Source organism: Podarcis liolepis (assembly GCF_965112155.1).
Source record: "Podarcis liolepis genome assembly, chromosome: 17".
NCBI lineage: Eukaryota > Metazoa > Chordata > Lepidosauria > Squamata > Lacertidae > Podarcis > Podarcis liolepis.
The window spans coordinates 2,568,997-2,578,147 of NC_139571.1; the positions used below are offsets into that span (position 1 = coordinate 2,568,997).

The 9,151-nt window shown below is 49.0% G+C and overlaps 1 protein-coding gene across 1 annotated transcript; it reads right to left on the reverse strand.

Annotated features, from left to right (window-relative positions):
* Positions 1 to 489: 489 nt before the first annotated feature.
* TSPYL2 (TSPY like 2) lies at positions 490 to 5,544 on the reverse strand. Its single transcript, XM_083482568.1, has 7 exons — positions 4,855 to 5,544; positions 3,949 to 4,026; positions 3,669 to 3,780; positions 3,436 to 3,575; positions 3,276 to 3,355; positions 1,946 to 2,052; positions 490 to 1,661 (listed from the first exon to the last, which is right to left on the reverse strand). The coding sequence occupies exons 1-7, from the start codon at positions 5,527 to 5,529 to the stop codon at positions 1,549 to 1,551; spliced, it is 1,305 nt and encodes a 434-aa protein (XP_083338694.1). The 5' UTR covers positions 5,530 to 5,544; the 3' UTR covers positions 490 to 1,548.
* Positions 5,545 to 9,151: the final 3,607 nt, after the last annotated feature.

Sequence of the window (9,151 nt, forward strand, 5' to 3'; positions counted from 1 at the left end):
TGACTTGCTTGTTCTTTCTCTTGCTTCAAACACATCCAAAGAAACATTTTTATCTTATATTTAACCTCTCTTGTAAGCCAGAGTATTTCATTGCACACTGGCAACATTTCCCTATTAAAGTTCTTAAATCAAAGTCCCATGTGTGGGGAGGGGGCTCTTTAGGGACTTATTCTGAAAATATTGTGGCTGGACATGCTGAACCTGCACTCATCACCCCTTTGAGGTGCAGCTTTTACAACCAATACCTTATCAGCCCATTTTTCAAATTTCAGCAATTACCTTCCCACACTTATTCACTCTCCTACTGCTCAACACTACTCCTCTTTTCAATAAAGTACTGCAAAGAACTCTAATGTAACTTCAGTGCAGACTGAAGTATGTAGATGGAACATGCCTATTTGCATAACTGTGTTCTACACATTTTCTGCGAATAGCTGTGGCTGTGGACCTCCAACAAGCATTGGTGGAAGAAAGAAGCCGCACACCAAGTTGGAAAGCTCTCTGTATATTAAGTGCTTTTTTGTAGTAAAAAAAAACAAACGTACAAAGTCCTGATACGAAATATACAAAAAACTCAGCCAAGGAAAACAGTTGCCTTTCTACAAATATCAGTAGCATTGCATAGAGCAGCCTCCATGGGGATAAGGATAAGGAAGGGGTCCAACCAGGTATGATGCTTTAGAAACATTGCTAGGAAACTATGCATAAATACATAGTTAAAGGGTGGGGTGACATCACATACATGTCTATAGTGCCATGCTGCTGCAAGAAATATTCCCACACCACCACAGTACCCCAGAACATTTGGGAAATCCCTGGGCACAAAAGCAGAGCACTTCAGTCCTCCTCCCAGCCAGCCATTCTTTTCCCTCATACACAACAACCCCAAGCAGAACATTGTGCAACTAGGGAGCTGTTATTGCTTCCGCAAAGCCTCCAGGTGCAAGGCCTGCATCTGAATCAGCAGGGACCATTTTAAACCCATTGAGAATTGGCAGAGTACTATTGTCAGAAGACTTCCAAAAATGTTGGGCCTTACTCTTTGGGGAGGAAGCAGGGTAAGGGCTATGTTTCAACTGCAGGAGGCACTAACTGGCCTATAGAGGGCATTCTAAAGCTGAAGTGTTTACAGGATGAGTAGAATCCTCACAGGGAGAAGTGCAGGGAAGGTGTGAAAGTCAGCAGCTTAATAATGCTGAATGGAAGAAAGGAACCCTGAGCTGTTTTGAAAAGGCCACTGGGCAGGCTATACCCTGAGTAGCCAACAGGGGACAGGGCAAGTATGCATATAGCCCCCATGCAGGCAGGTAGGAAGAGATGCTAAGCATCAGACAATGGGGATGGGGGAGTGCTGGTGTGTGGCAACATACACACCCCCAGGGCAGGGAGGAAAATGCAGTCGCTGCAATAAATAAAGGTACAAAATAACCAATGTGACTGCTCCTGAAACTTCCCACCACCATATCCTGCCATGTCCAAGTGCAATTGGTCAAAGTGCCACTGAGGTCACCATGAGGAAGTCCAACCAGACAGTCTTTCCATAATGATCTAGCCATCATCTTCTGCCTCAGAATCTTTCCCATCTGGCTCCTCACGGAGAGAGGAGCTGGGACCGGTAACACCCTCTTCTTGGCCACTCAGGACCTCTTCCACAGCTTCACCTGTATCAGCAAAGTGGGATACATCAAGATACTTCTGATCCTAGCCTACCAACCAGAACTGCCCTTTCCTTCCCGTTTCTGATTTTCCATTGTTCCTCAATCCCATTCCCTGGCTTCTGAGGTGAGCTAGCCATCTATTCCCTTCTGGATCAACATCTCCCTCCTCCCTGCCCCGAGCCCTGACTTGCCAGGACGATTTTTCATTTAGCATACTCTCTTTGATGTCCAGAAGCTGCCACAATTTTTTTTTGGGGGGGGGGCAGCCCTATTCCATCACTACTTACCTCGCCCACCCTCCTCCTCATCCATGATCTCATGCACATCCGTCGCATCCTCTTCTTCACCATCATCATCTACAATCACCACAAAGTCATCACCATTCTCTGTCTCACTAAACATCAAGGGAAGGAGGGAATGTGTCACCATTTATCCATCATTTTCAGCTGGCCTCCCAGCTACAAATTACAAATCCCTCTCTTCATAAGTCAGCCTCCCTGCGACTTCATGCAGTTTCTGCTGCCACAAAACTTGACAGAGTTCACATACACACACAACAGCAGCTTTGTATTCTTGCCCACAGTGTCACTCCTACCACAACCCAATAGACCCAGTGGCCCAGACCGCATGTCATGGTAAAACATAATTAAATGGTTTATCATTCATGAGCCATGTAACCAACCTCTTCTACCTTACTCCTCTGTACTAGCACAGAAGTGAAACAAACTACAATCCCTGGCTTAGCACTATGTCCCAACGTGAGATCATGGTTTGTTTCACTCAAACAAAGTATGAGCAGTTTGGAGTAAAATAAACCCATGATACCTGGTTCTGATGTAAAAGCCAGGGATCATGACTTGTTTCTGCCATATGCTAGCAAGGAAGACTAAAGGAGGTAGGACTGGTGCATTCACAGGAAACCATTATCAGTACTTTACTTTTCTGTTTCATATGTAAATGTAAATTATACTTTTCTGTTTCATATGTAAATGTAAATTATAAATGGATGCAAAAAAATATTAGGCCACCTTGGCAGTTTCCAAGTTTTCATTTCTGTTTACTAAACAAAATAAAAACACTACAGTGTTGTCAACTGTACGAATTATTTGGGTTACGTGCTCCGCTAACCTGGAAGTAGATGCCCCTTGTTGCAAACTTTGACCCAGGATCCGAGTGCAAATCACACTCCGGCAGCGCAGCAGCAGCGGGAGGCGCCATTAGCGGAAGCGTGCCTCATGTTACGAGTGGTTTCCGGTTACGAACGGACCTCAAGAATGGATTAAGTTCATAACCGGAGGTACCACTGTAAATTAGATTCTGTGTGGAGTCCCCAATCTATGTGTGCATCTGCATTTTATTCTGATAGTTCAGGAAGTGGCTGTTTTTTTTATATAGTTATACAGATATTTCTTTCCATGATAGTGTTTGTATGGTTTGTCATGGCCTTTGGCTAGTACAATAAACCTTGCTTACTTACTAAATTAGATCACTCAGGCATCAGACAATTTTAGATGCTAATTACCCTTATTTGCATAGGAATCTTTTTCCAATTCATTTCCCCCCTGGAAAACACAGTGGGAATAAGGCCAGCAAAACAACCAACCAAATCATCCTCACCTGTCGTCTTCACCATTTTCACCACCTTCCCCCATCAAGTAGTACTGCAGCGGATTAGGCCAGAGGTCCTCTTTAATTATCTATAAGAAAGCAGAAAAGAGTTTAAAGAGTGTGGATATAAGGATGCAAGGAGCAATTTAGGACAGGGTATACTATCCACCTCGGCAATACGGTCCCCTGCTGGGAAGCTGTGGTCACAGAACCAAGTGAAGAAACTGCGGCCAAAATTCTTCCGGCCATGTGCTATTGGATCCTGGCTACGCCACCAGCGGATAGGTGTAGAGTGGGACACTAGTCTTCCTGGAAAGGATGGAGACACAAATGGAGAAGATGTGAGCAACAGCACATCATATCTGGGGTTCTGTTCCCATAAATATTGTCCCTACTGCATACCAGATGAACCACACTGGAACTCCTTCACAATGACCTCATTCTGGAAGTAGGGGTTGCTGTTGAAGTAGAACTTGATCTTGCAGCCTGATTTTGCATGGGTGAAATCCTCAACCTGGCATATCAAAGAATGTCAGAATCATAAGGCTAGCATGAAACCTTTGACCCACGGCACTGTCCTTCAAACAGAAAGAGCCCAGGTTTCCAGGCTGCAATTGGATTCCTTCCCTCCATAACTTGACTATCTATCAATGCCCCCATGCACCAGCTTTGCTGAAGTCACCTGCAGATTGGTCATATAGCTCAGGGTGTCTTCATCCCGGTCATTGATCATGGCTGAAAGTTGGGGATGGTTGAGAAACTGTAAAATTAAAGTTAAGGAAGGAAACCGACATACTGCAGTCCAAGATTCTGGTAGGAAAGGGTATATACAAATATAGTTAATAAATAGCAGGAAAATCTGAGACTGCACTTCTCACATCCATAGTATGGAAGAGATAACTACCGTATTTTTCGCTCTATAACACGCACCTGACCATAACACGCACATAGTTTTTAGAGGAGGAAAATCTGTAGGCATGCCACCCGTAGGCATTCCCTCCATAACACGCACAGACATTTCCCCTTACTTTTTAGGAGGAAAAAAGTGAGTGTTATGGTGCAAAAAATACGGTATATATTTTTGAGGAACTCTCTTCCTCAAGGGTCTTGCCAGATCAAGAAAACGAACTCCACTCAACTACTTTCCTGAAAATTTGCATATAAAAATTGCAATTCCTAGTAGTCTGCTAAAGCTTGTCATTTCCTGCCAAGGCAGAAGGACAAGAGGAAATCCAGAAAGGCAGGAATACCATATTGAAGCCTCTGGAAGCAATTTGCTTCTTGCTGGCCAAGATAAGATCCAGCGCTCATAATAGCCCAACAAGAGAGAACTGCTTTCCCAAGGCTCTGGGACAGCGATACAGAGGGCCTTGACTTTCAAAACCTCGGAGAAGCCTCGGCAGTCCTCTTGGGGCTGGACAGAGCAGTCACCCTACTAAGCGTAGGGCAGCTTCAAACGCGTCCGTGTCCCCTTCGGCCCAGCCCCCATTTCTCCCGCTCCTGCCCACCCGACCCAGTACAAACAGCACAATCCTCATTTTGCTTTTTATTTGATTCAAACCCCGCTTTCTTCCCGGCGGCAGGATACGGCCGTGACCCAGAAGCCGGGGATATTTCGGATGATGAGGTTTCTCCGCTCCAGGTGCGGGCGGCGCATGTGGCCGAACTTGGCCTTGAGCTGGGCGAAGGCGCGACCGGCCTGCTGGTTCACCGCCTCCAGCTCCAGCTGCACGGCCTCCAGCGCTTCCAGGTACTGCTCCGTTTTGCGCGGCGGCGGCGGCCTCCCGTCGGGCTCGCCTTCCTCGTCCTCCTCCTCCTCCTCCTCCTCGTCGTCGTCCTCCCCCACCGAGATGATGGAGCACTCCTCCTCCGCCTCGACGGGCCTCCGCCTCTCGCGGGCCTCCTTCCTCTTCCTCCTGCTCTCGCGGCCGTCGCCCGCCCCGGGGCTGCCCTTGGCCTCGTCGCCGGCGGCTCCCGGGGTCCCTTCCGCGCCCGAGTCCCCGGCGGGGGAGCTCGGGAGGAGGGCGGCGGCGGCGGCGGCGGCAGCTTCGCGCGCCTCCTGCTGGCCGGCCGCATCCTCCGGCGCGGCCGCCTCGCGCGCCTCCTGCCGGCCGGCGCCGCCGCCCAGGCTCCCGCCGCCGCTCCAGGCCGTCATGTCGGCCAGCGCCTGGGCGGCCTCGGTCTCCTTCTGCGACTGGCGCGCCGGGTCCAGACGCCGCTGCTTGGCGGCCGCCGGGTCCCAGGCCCCGCCCTCGCCGCTCATGGCCGGCTCCGCTCGCTCGCTCGCTCCCTCGGCGTCGCCGGAGGCCGCGCGCCCAACCGCCGGGACCGCGGGAAGGGGGGGGAGGGGCGCCCCACCAACGGGCCTCGCCAACGGCCCGAGCGCGAGAAGCTGCGCAGCCGCCCCTGGTTGGTCCCCGGCCAGCGGGGGCGGGCCAGTGACGACAGAGCTTTCTCCCTCCCCGAGCTGACTGGCTGGCTGGGCTCCCACCTCCCGCCTGCCCCACCCGGGAGGCAGGCGGACACTGATAGGTCGACGAGTCTTTCGCTCGCCCAATCCCTGGCGAGGTCTTTTCTACGGGCCGCGTTTCGGCGACGTACGAAGCATCTCGGTTCTCGCCTCTGTCGGGGGGAGCTCTGGGAGAGGCGCATGCGCACCAGGGCTAATCGGGCGCAGGCGCCGAGGGACGCGAGAGAAGCGGCGGGAAAGCAAGGGCGCGCCTTCGGCCGCTGCGGGCGGAGGGCGGGGAATCCGAGCTCCGGTGTCCCTCCGCCTCACAGAAGCCCCGCGCGAGGGAGGCGCCTGTTCCCCGCCGGGCTCGCCCAGGACTCGGAGGGAAGCGGCCCCGGGTGGCCTGGGAAGGTTTTGTCGTGGGGCGCCCTGAGCTAGACAGGGCAGGATACAGGTTTAATTAATAAAAATATAATAATAAGGTGCGAAGAGTTCGGGAAGGACCTCTCCAGGATGCGTGAGAGGACATTCAAAGGGCAACTCTAACTCCGTGTAAAGTGATGGAAGGGCGAGCATGGCGTCACGTACCTGGGCAGAGGGGAAAGGGACGAGCTGCCTTTCCAGTTGGGAGGACAGAAGGGAGGCAGTTTCTGGACATTTCGATGCCTGATGCAGAAAACACCTGGCAGAAACCCTGGCAGAATGTTGCAGTTCCTTCCAGACTTGGGAATAAAAGGGAGAAGACATAAGAAGCAAACAAAAGACAGTAAAGGAGGCTTGTATCCAGGACAGAAAGTTACATGAAGAGGCTGCACTGGGACTCAGCAGAGTGCAAACACATTTCTTTCAGGAACAGCCTTGGCTCTTTGGCGGAGCCCATCCATGGAAAGCGCTTCTGCACAGAATCTGGAAGAACCATTGTTAGAATAAACTACATTGATACTTGTCTGATTCGGTCTAAAGCATGGGTCACAGACAAATACCCATGCAGTTGAGTGATCATAGAGTGATCATAGAATTGTAAAGTTGGAAGGGAACCGGAGGATTCTGGTCCAACCCTCTCCAATGCAAGAATATGCAGCTGTCCCATATGGAGAATTAACCTGCAACTTTGAGGCGTCTCACAGTAGTTCTCCCAGATCATATGCAGAGGTGTTCACCATCTATGCCAGGGGTCAGCAACCTCTTTCAGCCATGGGCCGGTCCACCATCCCTCAGACCATGTGGTGGGCTGGACTATATTTTGCGGGGGAAAGATAAACGAATTCCTATGCCCCACAAATAACCCAGAGATGCCTTTTAAATAAAAGGACACATTCTACTCATGTAAAAACACGCTGATTCCTGGACCAAAGCGGACCAGATTGAGAAGGCGATTGGGCCGCATCCGGCCCATGGGCCTTAAGTTGCCTACCCCTGATCTATGCCCTTGCTGGAATTTGTAGAATACTTGGACTGAGTGGGAGTGACCGTAAAATGAGGCTGAAATTTCTTCCAGTTCCTCACTGCTGTTTATTCTCTGGGTCAGTAGACAGAACACAAAAGCAGTGCATGGCATGCTCTCGGCTGCATCTGTATGTACTATATATAATACACTAGAATGGCAGCATTATCTCATAATTCTGAACATTCCTGGTGCAAGTATATATACCGGTGTCATTCTTTTAAGAAAGAAATTACAAAATAATACAAAGGAGTGATCCCTTTTTACTCATAACTAAGGCGCTGTGGTCTAAATCACAGAGCCTAGAGCTTGCCGATCAGAAGGTTGGCGGTTCGAATCCCCACAACGGGGTGAGCTCCCGTTGTTCGGTCCCAGCTCCTGCCCACATAGCAGTTTGAAAGCACGTCAAAGTGTGAGTAGATAAATAGGTACCGCTCCGGTGGGAAGGTAAACGGCGTTTCTGTGCGCTGCTCTGGTTCACCAGAAGCAGCTTAGTCATGCTGTCCACATCACCCGGAAGCTGTATGCAGATAAACGCTGGCTCCCTCGGCCTATAGAGCGAGATGAGCACGCAACCCCAGAGTTGTCCGTGACTGGACTTAACGGTCAGGGATACCTTTACCTTTAAGTACCAATCAATTCAATGGTGCTTACTCCCAGGTAAGTAGGGTTAGGGTCATAGCATTAAATCTCCATCGACTCCAGATAAAAGGATCTTAGGCAGCAGTGAGATAGTTTTTCCTGAGGACCGGGAGAGCTACTGCTGACAGAAGGAGACAGTACCTGGCATCTGTCTCAATGCAAGAAAAATCTGTCCTGATGAGGCAACTTGATGAAGAGGATCAAGAGGCATTTTTGGAATAGCCCTTCATTTTTTACCTGGGCTTAGAAATAAAAAATAAATGTAGTATAATAAGGCGCCTGTTGAGGAAGCTGAAAATATCCTATGTGGCAAAGAGTTTCCCCCTAAGAGTGCATGTATGGTGTAGTCTTACAGTGATGTTTGTGTAGAAAAGGAATGAAGAGAGTTTGTTGCAGCTGGAGTGGCATAATAGGAAAAGGAAGGCTTCTGTGGGAGCAGGTTCCACAAGGTGGCAATGTGAGCACAGGCTATGGAAGCAGGTTTTCATTTTATAGTGTGCCTGTTGGGGGTGCTGGACCTGTAGAGAAGAAGATGGAAGCAATTTTCTCTTAGAGATTGCTTCTAGTGGTAAAGGAAGTATTATGTTGCAAAGAACAAGGACAAGAAGAGCAGGAGTGAGTTCACCACATTTAAAATGTCCCTTCTGACTTCCCCAGAGCCCTCAGATTTTATCGTGGTGTCTCCAAGGAGTTACTGAGGTAATATGCAAAGCACTTGGGACACTCAAAAATGTCATTCTGTACATGCAAATAATAATATGTTAAACAGAGAACTTGATTATGGCCTTTTCAGCTACATACACCTGAGAATAAGTTACTTTTTAATGTAGATTACATTTTCAACGATTAGGGTTATCTTTGAAATCCAAATACTGATAGTAATTTCACGTGAACCTTTTTACACCTTAACTCATTTTAGGATTTGCCCACAATTTCTATGTAGAGATTTGTTTTTCATCTAGCTTAGAAGTAAGTACTGGCTACTCCATTATGGTGAATGAAGAACATTGTCTGACAATACTTAAATGTGTTAAAAATAATAGACTCCTGTACCTCATTTGCATCTCAGCCCCTCACAGAAACTGGCACAGTACAACTTTGGCCTTTTAAGCTAAATGTTGGGGGAAGACAGAATTGTAGGGCAGTATAAAGAGAGCTTCCACTAAAAAAACCAGGGACTAGTGATAGTATCTAGGGGTGTCAGTGTTCCTTCTGAATCATAGGTGACTGTTTGGTAGGTAGGTGAGTGCCTTGGCAGCTTGAGTTTGTGCCATACCTGGATAGGAGCAGGACGTCAACAGGCTTGGCTTGTGGTCTAGAGACAGGTCTCCATTCCTGCTTCACTCT